The following is a 19,801-nucleotide window of genomic DNA, read 5'->3' on the forward strand; positions in this document are numbered from 1 at the left end:
TTGCTGTCAGGAATGCAGGTGTGATGGGTAGGTCATCTTGGACTGAGAAATGTCCTTGGGAGCAGAAGCCCACGTGGAACTACATGAAAGAAAAAGCAGCAGGGCATGGAGGACAGACGCCCCCAGAGGCCGGTGCGCTGGGCGAGGGAAGTCATCCTCACTCCAGGGGAGAGTGACGGGAGAGGGGGAAGGACAGCAGAACCCTTGGCCATCTGCACAGAGACCTAGATGGATTAGTTTGTACAAGGGAAATAACCATCCCTGTGGTTGGTTGGAGTCACAGTTGGGCTGCGCCATACGTCATGCACAGTCCGGCATGGTCCTCGGTGGTGGTGCCCCCTGCGTCTGCGGGGGCTTTGCTGACACTCCCTCACCAGCCTTGGCAGTTCACTACTCTCCTTTCAGTTGTGCTGGGATGGCAGCATTTATTATACCATTAATCTCATTGTAACTATAATGAAAAGAGGACCTCTCCTAGTTTGAGGCATTGTATCCTTGAACTCAGATTCATGTTGAATTAGACGCAGTGTTATCTCAGGAGAATGAGAACAGGGAGGCAGAAACTGCTGGAAGGAGAGAGTGTGGAACATCCGTAGTCGTCGAGAAAAATGCATATGTGGGTGGGTGGGAGGCTATCAAGGGAAATGGACACTGCCAAGCTGATTTGTTTTTTAACTGCCAAAGCATGCCTGGGACATTCTCACTAGATGCTAGGATTAGAGATGAGGAGAGTTTCAAAGATATATTTATCCATTACAAGAACAAGCAATTCTTTCATTTTTGGCTGATGTATTACTAATTCTAAAAAGACAATGATGATCTCAAGGAAATTTTGAAACAAAATGATCTGTCATAATTCCAATAGTCTTTAGTTACTAACACTTTGTTTTCTTCTAGACTAAAATTCTTTCTTTAGCAATATTTTTGGGCAAGTAAATTTCCTCTTGGCATAATAGTAAAATACCTTCTGACCCCTAACAAGCTGGTAAGAATTCTCCAGTCCTGTATCATCTGCCTTAAACTGGAAACTTGAACTGTAGAGATCAATTACCTGCAATTATCATTTCACAACTGTTTTTAAACAGTCTTCATGTACCCCCCTCTCAACAACAGCTGATCCATGGTCATTTGGTCTGCAGAAGGGAAGGAAGGCAAATACTGTGGGTAAGAACACAACTCTCTTGTTCTCTACAGTGGGCTTAGTATTTACCATCCAAATTTCCTCTTCAGTAAGGAAAATGAGGCCCAGAAGGGTGACAGAATTAATAAATGTTAGATCCAAGATTTGAACCAAGCTCTTAAGAAAGAAACCTTGTAATTTTAAATAATTTTAGATTTATAAAAAAGTTTTAAAAATAGTACACAGAATTAAAGTATATCCTTCATCCAGCTTCATCTGTTAACAATTATACAACCACAGTTTGTCAAAACCAGAAAATTATCATTTTTACCACACTACTAATTGAACTATAGACCTTTTTTGAACTTCATCAGTTTTTTCTCTAGTGTCCTTTTGTCTCTCATTCTGGGATCGAGTCCAGAATCTCACGTTGCATTTAGTTATTATGTCTCTTTAGTTTCTTATGATCTGAGAGAGAGCCTCACTATTTGACTTTCAGGGCCTTGACACTTCTGAAGAATGATGATCAGGTATTTTGTGAAAGTCCCTCAATTGAGGTGTGTTTTTTTTCCACCAATAGTTGAGGTTATGCACTCTCGCAAGAATACCCCCGAGGTGCATGTCCCTCTCTGTGCATCCTCTCAGGATGCAGGGATGTACATGGTGTTCATATGTCCTATTACTGGCAAGGTGAACCTTGATCACTTGGGAAAGATGGTATCTGTCAGACTTCTGTTGTAAATTTACTATTTTTTTCTTTGAAATTGGTAAATATCTTGGAGGAGATACATTGAGACTATGCTGATATCCTGTTTTTCCTCAGGATTTCACGCTGGATCTTAGTACCTACCAGTGGCCCTTGCCTGCAGGATTATTATTGTGATGTTTACCAGTAGTGACTTGGAATGTATTTATATTGGGGTGTATGGACTCACGGATACTTATTTTACTCAATGGATCATAACCCAATATTATAGTTACTCATCTTTTGCTCTAATTGTTCCAGCTGTGGCTCCTGGGAACCCCTTTAGGCGGGGCTCATGCCTTATCATTGTGGGACTGTTGTTGTTTTGAGTACTTCCCTGTTTTCTGGCACAAGATTTCCAGGCTCAGTTAGATTTCCCCTACTCCAGCCCAAGAATCAACCACTTTTCTGAGGAACCTTATGACCCAAGACCTTTTGACATAAGCCTCTTACAGTCCTTCCACCGGCTCATGGTACTTCTTAAACAGTTTGTCTTGAGCCCTTTGTAAATTTTCCCAGAAATATGCTCTAAAGGCAGGTAGGATTTGTACTTGTTGAGTCCGTCCGCATCATCCCCATTGCCTGTGCTCACCCCCTATGCTGTGTCTGCTCTTTTTGTGCCACCGAGATTAGGGGGCAGGAGGGTGAGATTAGAAGTGGTTTTGTGGGTAGATAAAAGTGTCAATACAGGCAGACATGATGCGGATAGGATTGGTAGGCTGGGAGAGTGCCCAGATGGGACTCCGATATACACATCAAATTCATTTTGCTTCACCACCATGCAAGTCAAAAGAATGCAAAAATTTCTAAAGCAAGTCAGAATTTTTAAGTTTTTTCCTGGCACTTGATCCACTCTGGAAGGAAGTTGCTCTCTGTGACTCTAGCTTCTCTTTCCTCTCAACTTGCTTCTGGCAGCTGTCTGGGCTCATTCGCGGGGCCACGGCAGGTTAGCTTCTCCCAGCATCTTGCATGATCCTTGGGTATGTATCATCCTCTCTGTTAGAGACGGGTAAGATTCAACAGATGGACGTTACGTCAGAACAGAGCCGAGGTTGAAGTGGAGATTAAAAGGAAGACTGAAGACCCAAACCTTAAAATTCTAGATTTCTAATCTTTTACATAAAAAAATAACGTTATAAAACAACTTAGCTAACTTTCCAAATAGATGAGTATGTATCATGACTTAAACATCTGAAGTAAGGCCCATATTCTATTCCAGGATTCAACAACACTTAAATTATCACCTGTCCTAATAATCGAGGTTTCTTGGGGTTTGTTATGAGAGTTAGACTGTTTTTTCTGCTGTGCAAATAGTTGTTCCATATCTTTTTATTTGTTTCTACAAGTGACACTGCACCTTTTTCTATGTTCCTGTCCCTGTATGTGAGCCGCTGTGTGTGGTGCACATGTGCATGAGAGAAAGAGGACAAGAGGAAGGAGAGAACAAGAGCCATGACACACTGGTTTCTTACTTTTACAGGAAATTTAATACATGTCAGCACAAATCTGAGACTCATCTGGCAGGAGGAATAAGTTCACATGCCAGAGTACACAGAGAATGGGGTGAGATCTCAAGAGGGGAAGGGTGGGGAACCAGTTTACAAGTTAAGATATAAGGAGAGGTGCTTTATTAGAATTATTTTCTATTTCTCATAGTCACATTGAATTTTTATACCGACCTTCACAGTCCTCGTCCTAAGCAATCTAGGAAATCTCTTCCTCCCCTTGATCCCCACAATCATTTAGCTATTAAGCCCGACCTATTCTGCCGCCCTACATCTTGTACATTCATCTCTTCCTTTCTATCCCTACAGGTACCCACTTGATTCAGGCCTTCACTGCATTTTGTCTGGACCACTGTTCTAGTCTTCCCATCCTTGATGTCTCTGAGTTATTCATCCCTGAAAACTCACCCAGGCATCTCTTCCTACTCAGTAAGAGCCATCCATTTCTCTCGATGTCACCACTGAACCCAGTGTTACCCCCTTCAATAGATCCCCCAAATATATTCTACTTGATGGCTTACACACTTACCTCCCCTACTCAGCCAAGGCTGAGAACTTCTTAAGGACTACAACTGCATCCTCCTTATGTCAAGGTCCCCAGCGCCTGGTGCAGTAGGTGCTTGATGAATGCATGGTCAGTGGACGAGAAGATGACCTCATCCATTGCATGGGTGAACAAACAAAGGAGCTCCTTCAGCTCACTGATGAACTGTTACTACTCAGTGTCAACCCCTGGCTGATGTTTCTCCCTGGGGCAGACAGTTCATCATATGGAAGGTCATATCCTTTAAGATGACATCTTACAAGTAATAGTTTCTCCTTTACAAGTAATTATGTTCTCAAGATACCAAGTTATTTTTCCTTTTTGAAGGCATTTGTAGTTGTTGGGAGCAAATCTGTGGGCCTTTAGGCAGATTCGGTCATAAAAGCCTTAAGACAACAGCAACGTTTTCAGTGAAAACCTTTCCTGTAAAGTCAGCAACAATGAACCCATCCACGCGTTAGAAACAAGTTTTCCTCTATTACCAATAAGCGCATTTAGTGAACTCCTAGGTTAGAGCTAGTGGTTAGGTTACCTAGCAACATATGCATTTCTAAGTTAGAGCTAGTGGTTAGGCTATCTCGCAGCATGTGCCTTTTCTGTACTTTGTTAAGCAAGAAACACCCTCTGCCCCAGGGGAATGCCCCTCCCTTAAAACCTCCCTCCCAAGGGCCCCACCCCCAAAATGGCGGGTCCTCCGTACCCGCTGGCTCCAACCAAGACCCAATCACCCCTCTACACCTCCCCGCCAGCGCCACCTAAGGTCCAATTATCTCCTGACCCACTCCTTACTTGCTAACCTGTATAAATTGAGCCTGCAAACAATAAACTGTGCCAGCTTGATCAGACACCCTGTCTTGCTGGTCGTTCTTTGTGTCCCTTGCCCCATTCTTTTTTTTTTTCAATTTTCTCCTCCAGGTCGTCGACCCCCGTTGATAGTCCTGCAGGTCGGGACAGTAGTTACTGTGCCTCCCATCTAGTGTAACAAATTGGTGTTACAGCAATTAAGTAAAAAAATCTGTATAAGAAACACAGCTATTGAAAAATTTATAGGAAACTAGCTTTCTCCAGGTTCAAAAACCTCCCATGTGTCTATTTTGTACTTTACAAAGTTCAGCAATGCTTTTCTTGCCAAAATGACTGATTTCTAAATATCTGGACAGGGTCATGCCAGTAGAAAATAATGTGGATATAGATGTGAAAAGCATTTACAGTTTGTCTTTCACCACTTTTAAGTTGAAGAGTCACTGATATGTAGTAACAAAAAAATGTTATTCATGTATTTTACAGAATAATATTTTTGTGAACTATGCAAACAATGGCAGCAATTTAACTAATATTTTTTAGTGATCAAAATATGCCTCAAGGTAAATGCTATTTCATCATGATAGCCATTTTTATAAAGCTTAAAAATGAATGTAACAAAATAATATGCTGTTCAGGCCTGAGTCCTGATGTAGGTATGTATGCATCTGCCTACCTACTATCATCTATCGTCTGTCTAGACTATAAAGAAAAGCAAGGGGTTATGAACATAGCAGCCTTCAGATGAGTGGTCACCACTGCAGAGAGGCCAGGGGAGCGGCTCAGAGAGGAACCTCCAGCAGCATCCACAGGATCAGAAGTATTTTCATTCTGCTTGAGTTAAGGGGTTCATGAATGTTTATTTTATTGTTATGCTTCCTAACTTAGATGCACATATTTTTTGATCCAGAAATCCTACCTTTGAGACTATCTACTACAGAAACAAAGCACCAGTATATAAGGATATGCATTAAAAAGGAATACAGCTACGTAAGCTCCATGTATATTCTGCTTCTGCACTCTTACCTAAGTGAGATCAACATACTGGTTTTACATAAGGGCAAATTTAATTATTTTAAATTTATTAAATTATCGAGTAAAATATTTAATGACTTTTAAAAACTTTAACACATATAACTTAAAAATATGGTTCAGTATACATATGCCTAAATATAATAAGGTATGTTATGCTGATAAAATAACATTGAGTATGAGATTGGAGAAAGTCTGGTAGAATAAAAAGAGGTAAATTAGTCACAATGTTTTCATATGGGGATTTAGTAAACTTAAAATCATCCTTGTTGTATATTATCGGAACACAATATTCTGTAATATTTTCTTTAGCCTCTCACTTTAGTATGAATTGGTAGTTGTTACCCCAACAATATTTTATCTAAAGGATGAATGCAAAAAAAAAAAAAAGAATGAATGCACCAACCCAATGTGTATATTGCTATTCATCAGTATTTTGGATTTGTTTTATATTAAGAGATAACACAAATAAATAACAACATTATTGTTATGAATCCAATATTTGCAACTAGACCAATTGAATTACATAAGAAAACCAATTGCAGTTTTATATGCTAGCAAGAAACCTGAGAAATGAAATAAAAATTATCATTTATAATAGCATCAAATACATAAACCTATTTATAAAAAACAAAAATCTACATAAATCTACATATGTCATGATGGATTGGAAGACCAAGTTTCCTGGTCTCCCCAAATTGATATACAGATTGAACAGAAAACTGATAAGAATTCCAGCGGTATTTGTAAAAAACAAGCTGGTCCTAAGTTAGCATGGAAATGCAAAGCACCAATAATGAAAATGATCTCAAAATGCAAGAAAAGGGTTGGAAGAGTATATAGCTTGATTTAAGACATACTATAGAGCTAGTGTAGTCAGGACAATGTGGTACTAACAAAATAGACAAAGAAGCCAATGGAACAGAATAGGGTCCAGAAAGAGACCACATCTATGTTATTGATTAGTTTTGGACAACGTTGCTAAGGCAATTTGATGGTGAAAAAGGTTTTCAACAAATGGTGCTCTTGAAACTGGAAAAACATATGCAAAAGAAAAAAATTAAACTGGAAACTTATCTCAATATATTGGATTTGGAGCATAGATCTAGACCAGTGTTTCTCAACCTTTTTTCATTATCATCTCCTCCCCTTAGGAGACTTTTTAGACATATTTTCCCTTTAACACCTCCCTACCCACCACAGCCACTAAAATGAAAAAAATAAAAAGATTCTTAATTTGAATTCCCCCAGAAGTGGGCCCTAGGCGAGGATTTGTATGTTGTACCTCCACCCAGACAGGGCGAGTGGAAACGTGAGAGAGGGAAGGCAAAGCAAGGTGACAGGTATAGGGTGTGTCATCAGGCAAGTTGTCACTGCTGCCAGGTGGAGCGTAAGCCCTCCAGGGAACTCCAGGAGCAAGGGTAGAATATGTGCTTCAGAGCTGAACTGCCCAAAGATCAGGGAAGCTGGCCTCCCATTGGTCACTGGTTGAGATCTCTGCTCAGGGCTTGTTAGTCCCCTACCCTTCTCACGTAGTTTGAGGGGGGCCTATGGGATTCTGGTGGCCTGGAAAACTCAGGGAAACAGTTTAAGATGCTGATGTGCACTGAAATGGGTGGGGCACCAATAGTTTCTACTAAAAATACCAAATGTTGGCAGAGATGTGCAACAATGGAAACTCTCAGGCACTGGTACAATCACTTTGGAAAACCATCTGGCTACTATGGGCTGAGAATACACATCCCCTAAGACCCAGTACATTCCTGGTTACATATCCAACAGAAATGTGAATATATGTTCACCAAATAACATGTAAAAAATGTTCTATAAGCACTATTCATAATAGCAAAGAATTGAAAATCCCCAAATATCCATTAACAGTAAAATGAATAAAAGGTGCTATATTTATACAATATAATATACAGCAAAGACTGAACAAACTACAGCTATATGCACCAACACAGTTGAATCTTACACACATAATGTTGAGTGAAAGGAGCCAAACATGAGAATAGACCCTGAATATTCAAATCCTATTTTTAAAACTGGCACAGCTAATAAGCTATTAGAGGTCAGCGTTAAGCCAAGATATTGGTTGAGTGTAATGGTGAGAAGGGGCTTCTGGACAATGGTTTCTTGATCTGAGTACTGGTTATGCATACTAAATACACACTGTACTGTAATTGACCCCGAATTCTCACTGAGCCTTATTCCTGTGATTTGTACACTTTTCTGTATGTTGTACCTCCACCAAAATTTAAATCCTGCAGAAGACAACACTAGCCTTTCTCATCTTCCCACTCAGACCAAAAAAAAGTGGTACTGACACAAAATTAGATAGACCGACCAATGAAACAGAAAGGAGGTCTATAAATAGACCCCAATACACATGTAGCAGTTTACACAATGTCAAGGTGGCTTTTCAAATTAATATAAAATATATGGATTATTTAATAGACAGTGTTGGGATAACTGGGTAGCCACTGGAACAAAAATGAGTTCAGCTCTACTTTGTATCTTACACCAGAACACATTCCAGATGAGCAAAGGTTTAAATCTTTTATTTTTGAGAGGACATCTCTCATACTTATTGATCAGATGGTTGTTAACAACAATAAAATTCTGTATAGGGGACTCAATGCACAGTCATTAATCAACCCCAAGCCTAATTCTCAACAGTCTCCAATCTTCTAAAGCATAACAAACAAGTTCTTACACGGTGAACAAATTCTTACATAGTGAATAAGTTCTTACATGGTGAACAATGCAAGGGCAGTCATATCACAGAAACTTTCGGTTTTGATCACGCCTCATGAACTATAAACAATCAGGTCAAATATGATTATTTGTTTGATTTTTATACTTGATATATATGTGAATCCCACATTTCACCCTTATTATTTTTTTTTAAAATAAAATGCTGAAGTGGTAAGTAGATGCAAGATAAAGGTAGAAAACATAGTTTAGTGCTGTAAGAGGGCAGATGTAGATGATCAGATGTGTGCCTGTAGACTAAGTATTAATCCAAGCTAGACAAGGGCAACAAAACATTCACGGATGCAGATTTCTCTCAAAACAGGGGGGGTGAGGTCCTAAGCCTCACCTCTGTTGATCCCCAATTTCTCACCTGATGGCCCCCCTGTGACTGTGCCTGTCTTAGGTTGCTCCTCCCTTGAGGAATCTTACCCATCTCTGGCTAACCAGTCATCTTCCGGGGCCATACAGGGAAATGTAAAGTTGGTAAGTGAGAGAGAAGCAATATTGTTTGAAAAGGTTAGCTTTTTACTTCTTTGCAGATTTATGCCCTGTGGCTTCTATGCCCAGCATTTGTCTTGAGGTATCTTTACCACCTGGAGGAATTATGATACTCGGTAAATTCGATATGAGGCACGAATTCTACTTAAGGGTTGTAATTAGGAAGGAAGAAGAAAAGCTATAGGAGTAGCAGGCAGAAGAAAACATGGGAAGATTGATTATTTCTTTGACATCTCCTTGTAATGTAACATAAGCATGTATAGGTTTTAAACTACTAATTAAATTGCGTGCACACATTAACATAATAGGAATACAGCTACATAACAAAAGCAGACATACAATTACCAGCCATATCTAGTGAAACCAAGAAAACCAGTTAGGTACCCTAGGCATTTGTGAAAACTTATCAATGATATGATGGATATTGTCTAACTGAATTTGAATAGTTTGAGAAAAATAAGACAAATTAAAACAACACATTCCTGGGAACTGTTCACATCCCATATGTTCTTTTAAAAGTAGATAGTCTATAGTCGCAAGATTTTGGAGCACTGCAACTTGCACTTCTCCTAATTCTTGGTTGAGTTCCGACAGTATAGATCCAGTCAAATTTGTTGTTTTACTGTATGCACAGGCCAGCTTAGATATCTCCTTCTTCATTCCAATGGCAAGTCCAGGAACCGGTGGGATGAATGCAGCTACAACTGCAACAGTGCCAGGATCTTTGTTGAAGTTTTTTGATGTTCATCTTCTGGAATGACTCTTCCAGAGAATGTTGATGTTGGAAGTTCTTCTTCATATCTTATCTTAATTCATTTTCTGGGTAGCCAAATTAGGCTTTGATCCTCTGTATAAACACAAACAAACCCTTTGCTCACACATTGATATGCCCTTTATACCATTGTGAAGAACTTATTGGAGATCACCACACAGGAACTGCTTTTTTTTTAAGAGAAAGGAATATTACCAGAAAAATGTACTTCCATAGCTGATCATCTGACACCCTTTAAATGATCAAAATTAAGGATATTTAAAGCATGCATTAGTCAGTGATTTGCACTTAGTTTAATCCTGCCAGGGAGTAGCCCCCCCTTTTATTTCTTTTTTTTTGTTATCATTAATCTACAATTACATGAAGAATATTATGTTTACTAGGCTCACCCCTATAACAGGTCCCCCCAACAAACCCCTTTACAGTCACTGTCCATCAGCATAGCAAAATGTTGTAGAATCACTACTTATCTTCTCTGTGTTGTACAGCCCTCCCCTTTCTCCCACCCCCCCATTATGCATGCTAATATAATACCCCCTTTCTTCTTCCCCCCCATTATCCCTCCCTACCCACCCATCCTCCCCAGTCCCTTTCCCTTTGGTACCTGTTAATCCATTCTTGGATTCTGTGATTCTGCTGCTGTTTTGTTCCTTCAACTTTTCCTTTGTTCTTATACTCCACAGATGAGCAAAGTAATTTGGTATTTCTCTTTCTCTGCTTGGCTTATTTCACTGAGCATAATACCCTCTAGCTCCATCCATGTTGTTGCAAGTTGTAGGATTTTTTTTTTCTTATGGCTGAATAATATTCCATTGTGTATATGTACCACATCTTCTTTATCCATTCATCTACTGATGCACACTTAGATTGCTACTAATTCTTGGCTATTATAAATAGTGCCACAATAAACATAAGGATGCATCTGCCTTTTTCTAACTTGAGTATTGAATTCTTAGGGTAAATTCCTAGGAGTGAAATTCCTGGGTCAAATGGCAAGTCTATTTTGAGCATTTTGAGGAACCTCCATACTGCTTTCCACAATGGTTGAACTAATATACATTCCCGCCAGCAGTGTAGGAGGGTTCCCCTTTATCCTCAACCTCACCAACATTTGTTGTTGTTTGTCTGTTGAATGGTGGTGATCCTTACTTGTGTGAGGTGATATCTCATTGTGGTTTTAATTTGCTTTTCTCTGATAATTAGTGATTTGGAACATCTTTTCATGTGCCTGTTGGCCATCTATATTTCTTTTTTGGAGAACTGTCTGTTCAGTTCCTCTGCCCATTTTTTAATTGGATTATTTGTTTTTTGCTTGTTGAGGTGGGTGAGCTCTTTAAATATTTTTGACGTCAAGCCTTTATCAGATCTGTCATTTACAAATATATTCTCCTATAGTGTGGGGTAACTTTTTGTTCTTTTGATGGTGTCTTTTGCTGTATAGAAGCTTTTCAGCTTAATATAGTCCCACTTTTTCATTTTTGCTATTGTTTTCCTTGCCCAGGAGATATGTTCAAGAAGAGGGCACTCATATTTATGTCTAAGAGATTTTTGCCTATGTTTTTCTCTAAGAGTTTTATGGTTTCATGACTTACATTCAGGTCTTTGATCCATTTTGAATTTACTTTTGTGTATGGGGTTAGACAATGGTCCAGTTTCATTTTCCTACATGTAGATGTCCAGTTTTGCCAGCACCATTTGTTGAAGAGACTTTCATTTCCCCATTGTATGTCCATTGCTCCTTTATCAAATATTAATTAACCATATATGTTTGGGTTAATGTCTGGAGTCTATAATCTGTTCCACTGGTCTGTGACTCTGTTCTTGTGCCAGTACCAAATTGTCTTGATTACTATGGCTTTGAAGTAGAGCTTGAAGTTGGGGAGTGAGATCCCCCTTACTTTATTCTTCTTTCTCAGGATTGCTTTGGCTATTCGGGGTCTTTGGTGTTTCCATATGAATTTTTGAACTATTTGTTCCAGTTCTTTGAAGAATGTTGCTGGTTGTTTGATAGGAATTGCATCAAATCTGTATATTGCTTTGGGCAGGATGGCCATTTTGACTATATTAATTCTTCCTAGTCATGAGCATGGGATGAGTTTCCATTTGTTGGTGTCCCCTTTAATTTCTCTTAAGCGTGACTTGTAGTTTTCAGGGTATAGGTCTTTCACTTCTTTGGTTAGGTTTATTCCTAGGTATTTTATTCTTTTTGATGCAATTGTGAATGGAGTTGTTTTCCTGATTTCCCTTTCTATTGGTTCATTGTTAGTGTATAGGAAAGCCACAGATCTCTGTGTGTTAATTTTATATCCTGCAACTTTGCTGTATTCTGATATCAGTTCTAATAGTTTTGGAGTGAAGTCTTTAGGGTTTTTATGTACAATATCATGTCATCTGCAAATAGTGGCAGTTTAACTTCTTCTTTATGAATCTGGATTCCTTGTATTTCTTTGTTTTGTCTGATTGCCGTGTCTAGGACCTCCAGTAACACGTTGAATAACAGTAGGGAAAGTGGGCATCCCTATCTTGTTCCCGATCTCAGAGGAAAAGCTTTCAGCCTCTCATTGTTCAGTATGACGTTGGCTGTGGGTTTATCATTTATGGCCTTTATTATGTTGAGGTACTTGCCCTCTATTCCCATTTTGCTGAGAGTTTTTATCATGAATGGATGTTGAATTTTGTCAAATACTTTTTCAGCATCTATGGAGATGATCATGTGGTTTTTGTCTTTCTTTTTGTTGATGTGGTGGGTGATGTTCATGGATTTTCGAATGTTGTACCATCCTTGCATCCCTGGGATGAATCCTACTTGGTCGTGGTGTATGATCCTTTTTAATTTGGTATTAATTGAGCATTTTTGCATCTACATTCATCAGGGATATTGGTCTGTAATTTTCTTTTTTCGTGGGGTCTTTGCCTGGTTTTGGTATTAGGGTGATGTTGACTTCATAGAATGGGAGTATTCCCTCTTCTATTTTTTGGAAAACTTTAAGGAGAGTGGGCATTATGTCTTCTCTGTGTGTCTGATAAAATTCCGAGGTCAAAAGATTTAAATTTTTAACACAAAATGGTAACTAGTAAAAGAAACTCTGAGAGGATATTTTTCATAATTTAGAGTGGAGAAAGGTCTTTTTAAGTACAATATAAGAAATAATCCCAAGAAACATAAAAGGAGAAACCGGTCAATTAAACCATATGGACTTAAAAAATATATGATACGAGCCAACATAAATAAAGAAATAACAGAAATCACGGGAAAATATTTCTATTGCATAATACATACAGATGGCTGGTACACACACACACACACACACACACACTAGTATAAAACTTATTTTTCATAAGGCACAAACTTCCACTTTTAAGATGAGTGAGTAGAAGATGTAATCTACAGCATGGTGACTATAGTTAACAATATTGTACATTTGAATGTTGCTGAGAGAGTAGATCTTAAAAGTTGTCATCACAAGGAAAAAGTTTGTAACTATTTGTGTTGATGGATGTTAACTAAATTTATTGTGGTGATCATTTTGCAATCAATATATGCATACATCAAATGTGTATACACCTAAAATTAACGCAATGTTCTACATCAATTAGATCTCAAATTTTAAATTTGAGCTCCTTCTGATCAGTAAAAAGACCAATAAGTCACTAGAAACCTAGACCAAAAAATGTATACAAATAGTTCACTGCAAAGGAATAAAAGCAACTCAAACAAGTGAAAAAAGATCCTCAACTTTACTCACCCTGGGTGAAATCAAAGTAATGATACAAAGATATTATTCCTATAGTATCAACAGACATAAAAATGTCTTAAAAATACACTGTTGTTAAGAGCATGGGGAAGCAGGCACTCTTCAGATTGCTAGAAAGAAACTCTACAACTTGGTGAAACCTTACAGAAAAGTGTAGTTGACAGGCACTATCTATTCGCATTAGAAATGTACATACCATTTGCTCCAGTAATTTTACTTATATAGATAAATCTTAAAAGCATATTTGAACATCAGGAAAATTATACATACACAGTTATAAATTTCAATCTTTTTTGAAATAACAACAAAAAAGTGAAAAAGAGACCCCAAACAACTATTAACAGAAAACTAGTCAATAAATTTCAGCCATCAAAAAGAATGAAAAAAAATTTTTTTTACAGACATGAAACAAGTTTAAGTGAAAAAAGCAAGGTGTATATTGTATATGGTATCATATTTTTAAGGTAAAAAGTAATTAGATTTATATTTATAGGTTCGGGAATAAAATTTTAAAGTAGGATTCTAAATCTAACTCTCAAAATGTGAGTAGAAGTGGGCTAACTGAGCAGGTGAAGGCTATTTAAATCTTGTACATGCAAAGCAGTCTCCTGGGAGGTCACCTTTCAGCGCTTGGACTATTCTGCCAGGTGAGTGTGTGTACACCTCGGGCCTTGGGTTGTGCCAGGGAGTTCAGGCCAATGATGTGATGTGTGAGCACCTGCTTCTAATCACTTGGGGACCTCAGTTTGACTTCTGGGAGGGTCTAGAGACTGAAGTCACAGTCTGACATCCTACACTTAGACCTCAACCTCGAGTCCCTGAAGCCTGTGTCCCCAACACGCCAATTCTTCAACCCTGTCAGGATCTTCAGGTCATCAGCCTTCCCACCTACTGCTGGACCATCTGCAGCTCCCGTCTTCACGTCCTCCCCTGTGGTGGACTTTGAGGCTCAGCGCTAAACGGACAACCCGAACCCCTGCACCCTGCGCCCTTCTCACCGTTCTCGCGCGGCCAAAGCCCAGCTCTGCCCCTTCCAGACCCGCCCTCCGGGCCACGGCTCGGCCTTATTTGATATAATCACACACATGACGGTGCTCGTACCACCATAACCCCGTGGTCCCAGCTGGTGACCTGCTCCAGCGCCAAGAAGTCCGTCCCCCCGCTCAGGCCCGCGTCCCGCACGCACCGCCCACCGTCCACGCGCGGGGCCCTCGTGCGCCGGGGCCCCCACTTCACCGAGGGGGCCCGAAGCCGCCAGCCGGGAGCGTCCCACCAGCTGCGCGGGGACGTACACCCCGCGCCCCTCTCCCGTCCCCACCCCGGACCGCCCCGTCCCCGCCCGTCCGCGCCGGGCTGCGCCCCCCGGCGGCGCTTCCGTCTCCTGGAAGAGCGGCCTGACGGCGGCTCACTGCCTGTCCCGGGGCCGCCGGCACAGGCCGCGCCGCGGGCGCTGACTTCTGCCTCCCGCGCGTCCAGAGGCGAGTGGGCGCCAGCCTCCCTCGGCGCCGCCCGAGGGCTTCTGCCCGCGGCCACTACTGCGCACACGCAAGGCCGTTAAATTTATTATTAGCCATAGAACATTCAGCCCTCTGGGCATTCTCTCCAACCTACAGGGAAAACCAAAACTTCAATGTAACCTTCAGATCCAGAGTATTTAAGAAGCATGCCCTCCTTTGGATACCAGAGAAAAACTAACAGCCTGGACAGTCTGCTCTAAGATTACCCTGGGATCTCTGATCTTGGCACCCCCACCCCCATCTTAAGGAGAACAGTGTCTAATTTTAAGTCTGCCATCTGGAAGAAGTGTATTGTATTGTAGGATCTGAAGAATCAAAAGTTAGCATAAGTACAGCCATCTTAAGGCCTAAATACCACCCCCTAACCCAGAAGAAGGAAAATCATTAGAATCTTGAAAAACAAGTTATTCAACCTGTGTCAATTGTAGTGACCTTTAGTTAGCCAACCGTAAATCAGTTAATCATACACGCCTAGCTTATTTTGCTAGAACTACCCTAGACATTCCGAAGGTGATCTCATCTAATCAGACCCCAGGATGTGGCGCCAGCAAAAGATTTATGAGCCTATAGAAAAAAACCCTGTATTGTGATTATGGAAAATTTTACCCCTTTTGAAAATGCTATAAAACCTTCTGGCTTTGTGTGCTCGGGGTCCTCGTTGAGACCCGCTGCGGGCTGACTTGGACCCCAGCTAGTTGGCTTCTGAATAAATTCCTCTTGCTTGTTGCATCAAGAAACGTCTTTGGTGAGTGATTTGGGGTGGCGCCTTCCTCAGGGGAATCCAACAGTATCCCCACTCTGCTATGATCTCAGGACCACCTGGAATCCACTGTTTGGGGTTGCCATGGACACAGGGTTCTTACTCCAGTACTGACTCAGTAGGGGCATCAGGTGAAGACCTAGAGGTAGGTATCTGCGGACAAGGGGGTCCCATCCCCTCTATGCCTGCTAATGTTGCCCTCATCCTCATAGAGTGAGAAGAGTATAAGGTTTAGAGGGACAGCTGGAGGGCAGGGAGAGGAGGAAGGGTGGGGAGAAGAGGAAGGATGGGGTTCTTTGGGGCCCACAGACAGAAAGGTTTGCCTTAGGCTCAGCTGTGAGGAGCACTCTTTAAGTGCCTTTCTCCTCCTGGGGACCTCCCGGAATCCCCTCCCTCTTGGGTGGTTGGAGTCAGGGGCACTAGGCTGATGGAGGACCAAATAGCAGCGACAGTGTTGCTGCCCAGGAATTGGGCCTAGATTTGACTTGATGGTTGTTTAGGGCCCGGATGGGGAGGGGACGGTTAAAAATAAAAAGGGAAAGACGTTATCCTGAAAGGTAGCAGGAGAGAAACTGCCACCAGGATCCCTACTCAGGTTTACTCTCACTTAGAAAAAGTGTCTGAGTTACCACATCCTTCTGTGCCAAGCTATCCCTTTGCCCCAGCCCCTTCCAAGCGAAAATAAAGCCTTACCTGCAGGTGAGCGGATCCTGGCTGTGCAGAGCTCAGGGGACACCAGAAATCCATCTCTTCCTTGGCCTGTTCTGGTTCTCGGGCCTCCCTCTCTGGAGCAAAAATAGGCAGGAGCCTGGTAGCTTGAATTCCTACTCCCACTGAGCGTGTAAAGACTTGTAAAGACTTCACTTGTAAAGACTTGTAAAGACTTCACTTGTAAAGACTGTGCCCAAGTCCAAAATTCAAAATGAACATTTATATTCATTTTGGTCTATTTTGGAAAAAAAGTGTTGCCGGGCAGCTGTGTCTGGGAGGTCTCTCCCTGTGCACTAGGTGAAACTTCCACCTGGACTGGGGAGAGTTCTTGACCGTGAATGAGAGAGAATTCTCCAGCATGTCGGAAGAGCGCAGGTGAGGAAGGAATTCATCAGAGTCAGAGGAGAGAGGAGGGATAGAATGGCGGGGCCCTTGCCGGCAACTGAGGGCAGGACAGTGCAGGGGGTTGGGAGTAGGAGCCTGCTGAATTTCTCCATGTAGGGACATCTCCCTGGCCAGCTCCTGAAGCCAGGGTCACCTGGCATCCCCTGTCCGCCCAGATCTGCACAGGATGGGCACCAGCCCCCACCACCCCAGGATTCAGGGAGCCACAGAGCCCAGGATGGAGTGAGATTATATTCTTAAAACATCCCAAAGAAGGGAGATTTTCAGGGGGCTCCTGCAGCTGCAGTTCCATCAGGGTCACCCAGGCCCAAATCTGAGCTCTCAGCAGCCCCCCACCCCTCTGCCTACTTACCAGAAATAAAGTGGAGATGAGGTGAGACTTGGAAATAGAATGAAATAGAAAAGAAACAAAGACACTTATCACTGTAAAAGCGCAGAGAGACAAAACACAATTAAGTTGAACAGTGAGAAAGCTTTATTTAAACACCCACTTGAAGAGAGAAAAAGTGTGGATGTCCTCAGGAGGCACTGAAAGGTTGGGGGTTCCCGCTTTTAAGGATTTTTCAGGAATGTGACAAAGGGCCAGGGGTGTAGTTGTCAAGTGGTGTCAAGACGCTTAGGTGAGAGACACTATGCCTCCTCCTGTTACCAGTCCTCCAGCTAATTCTTAAAGTAATAAGAATATACTTAACACAAGAAGTTTATTGGTCCTGTTCCTCCCCAGGATAGTGACTTCCCTCTGGGAACATATCAGTCAAGACCATCTGCCTTGCCCCCAAGGCGGACTGAGTTATTGTCTGCTAAAGAAAATTTTAGGGATCTTACTTCCTTACTGGCTCTTAAAATGGAATCTAGCCTTAAGATGGAATCTCTCCTTTTCTTACTATACTGTTTATATCTCAGCTTGTTTGGAAAATTACTCATGATGCCTGTCTCCTGTCTCTGCCCTCCATCACAAGTATTTTTCTCTTACTTTTGTTTTTCTCTCCTTACTTAAAATAGGGGCTTGTGGCATGTTCCTGGCTGCCTCAGTGTAGACATGTTACACTTGCTAACTTGGCAATGTGCTTGGCAACACAGTCTTTTTATTCTCCAGTGACATCGTTTTCTTGGGTGATATAAATATTCTCTGTGAAGGATGGAAATATCATAAATTACTATGATGATATAAAATTGATTTGAAATGGGCTTTTTTTCATTCTGTCTGCATTTTGTGTAGCAAGTGAGCAATCTCTTAAAATGTCCTATACTTGACCTAAACTTAAAGTTTATTAAGTTTTATTTAAAATTTTAAGTTTTCATTAAATTTTACTGAACATTCAAAAAATGTTTCCCTTATTTCTTGAACTAAAATACTAAGGGCAAATACAGAATGTATGTTTCACAGGATTGATAAAATTCCACAATACTGTAGATTTTGTATTTGTGGATTCCAGAGTTTAGAATGCTGATCTATATCTAGTAAGTTCCATGTGTGACTTTCTTTCTAACTGGGGGATGTCATACATGTTTTAAAAACATTGAATATAAAATAATATGTGCTTGTCTTTTTCTTAGATTAATTCTAGATTAAATTGAGCCACAAAACAATACTATGCAGAGATTAAAAAAGAACCCTTATATCTCTGGTTCATGTGTCCAAAAAGAAATATGTAAGTAATAAGACTCAAATTTACTGAATTTAAAGCATAAATCACAGCCTTGGTTAATAGAATGAGGAATACATGGGTGCCTTCTTTCATAATAAATATAAGCTATATGCAAATGAAACTTGGCACAGTTTAAAGACTTTGTTGTAAGCCTACAACTTCCTTAAAAACACAATAGCTTCAGCAGTGTGCCAGTAATAACGTGCATGTACCAGTGATGGCCACTTGAAGCTTCTTCTCTAGGGGCAGCTGTTTGCCCTGATGGGGGATGCACTGCCCATGGGTAGGGCCATTTCCCAGAGACAGCTACTACAAGGGCTTCAGCTGTCCCATCTCGGAGCAACGACCTGAAATATTGTCCATTTCTGCAGTGAAGATCACAAACAGTGATTGGTGAGATTAGTGGTTTACAGAACAGTGTGATTGATATTAGAAATATGTGAATGTTTCAAGGCCTGTGAATAGGTTAAAATGCGTAATAGTAACTAACTCAAGGATTTTAGTGAGAATCAATTTAAGTAATATCATGAAGCATCAGGACAATGCCTGGCACTTAGTAAGTACCATTGAAACATTTGTTAGATGAAATATCACTTCTGTGATATTCTTTAACTTTGGGAAAATTTGTCATTATTTTTTAAATAGTGCCACTTCTACATTTTCTTTTTCCGTTTATTCTCAGATGACTATAATCCAGATATTACGGATCTGTTTTTATTGTCCATATCAACTGGCTTTTCTTTTGTATGTTCTCTCTCTTCTTTCCTTTTCTTCTTTTTTCTTTTCTGCAGAGTTTCTTGATCTCATCTTCCAACTCTAAACCAGTTTGCTCTCACATGGATCCAAACTACTATTATTCCACTAAGTATTTCAACTACACTTTTATACTTAAGATTTCCTCTTAGATATTTTTCTTATGATTTCCTACTCTCATTTCATGTTATTGACATCGTCTCTTATAACTTAAAGTGTATTTCTCATACTTATTTAAAATCTTGGTTAGTAGGTTCCAGTAGTTTTGCCTCAGATGGTCTGTTGTTCGGTTTGTTGTATTTCCTTCTCAGCAGTTGTGCTCCCCAGGTGTCTGATTGTTTTGACCTGTAGGCTCATGTTCTGTGGTCACTGGCCCTCTGGTAACTTTTATTAGGGAAGGACTTGAGGTTTGCTTATGACAACCTCAGCCTGTGGCTGTGGTCTTAGCATAATTATTAATAGAACATCCTTTTAACT

The 19,801-nt window shown here is 40.6% G+C and overlaps 1 protein-coding gene across 4 annotated transcripts in view; it reads right to left on the minus strand.

Moving 5' to 3' along the window:
• The window catches only part of LOC118968997 (serine/threonine-protein kinase TAO1-like), a 78,028-nt gene extending 61,375 nt beyond the window's left edge, over nucleotides 1–16,653 (minus strand). For 2 of the 4 annotated variants that reach the window (XM_073222330.1, XM_073222327.1), the window contains exon 1: nucleotides 16,500–16,653. In XM_073222330.1, the coding sequence (XP_073078431.1) occupies nucleotides 16,500–16,553 (54 nt within the window). In that variant the 5' untranslated portion in view covers nucleotides 16,554–16,653. Of the gene's footprint in view, nucleotides 1–7; nucleotides 2,862–16,499 lie in introns of those variants that run through there. The other 2 variants (XR_012125375.1, XM_037001807.2) reach the window with 2 other exon arrangements.
• Nucleotides 16,654–19,801: the final 3,148 nt, after the last annotated feature.

Source organism: Manis javanica, chromosome 15, assembly GCF_040802235.1.
Source record: "Manis javanica isolate MJ-LG chromosome 15, MJ_LKY, whole genome shotgun sequence".
Lineage (NCBI taxonomy): Eukaryota > Metazoa > Chordata > Mammalia > Pholidota > Manidae > Manis > Manis javanica.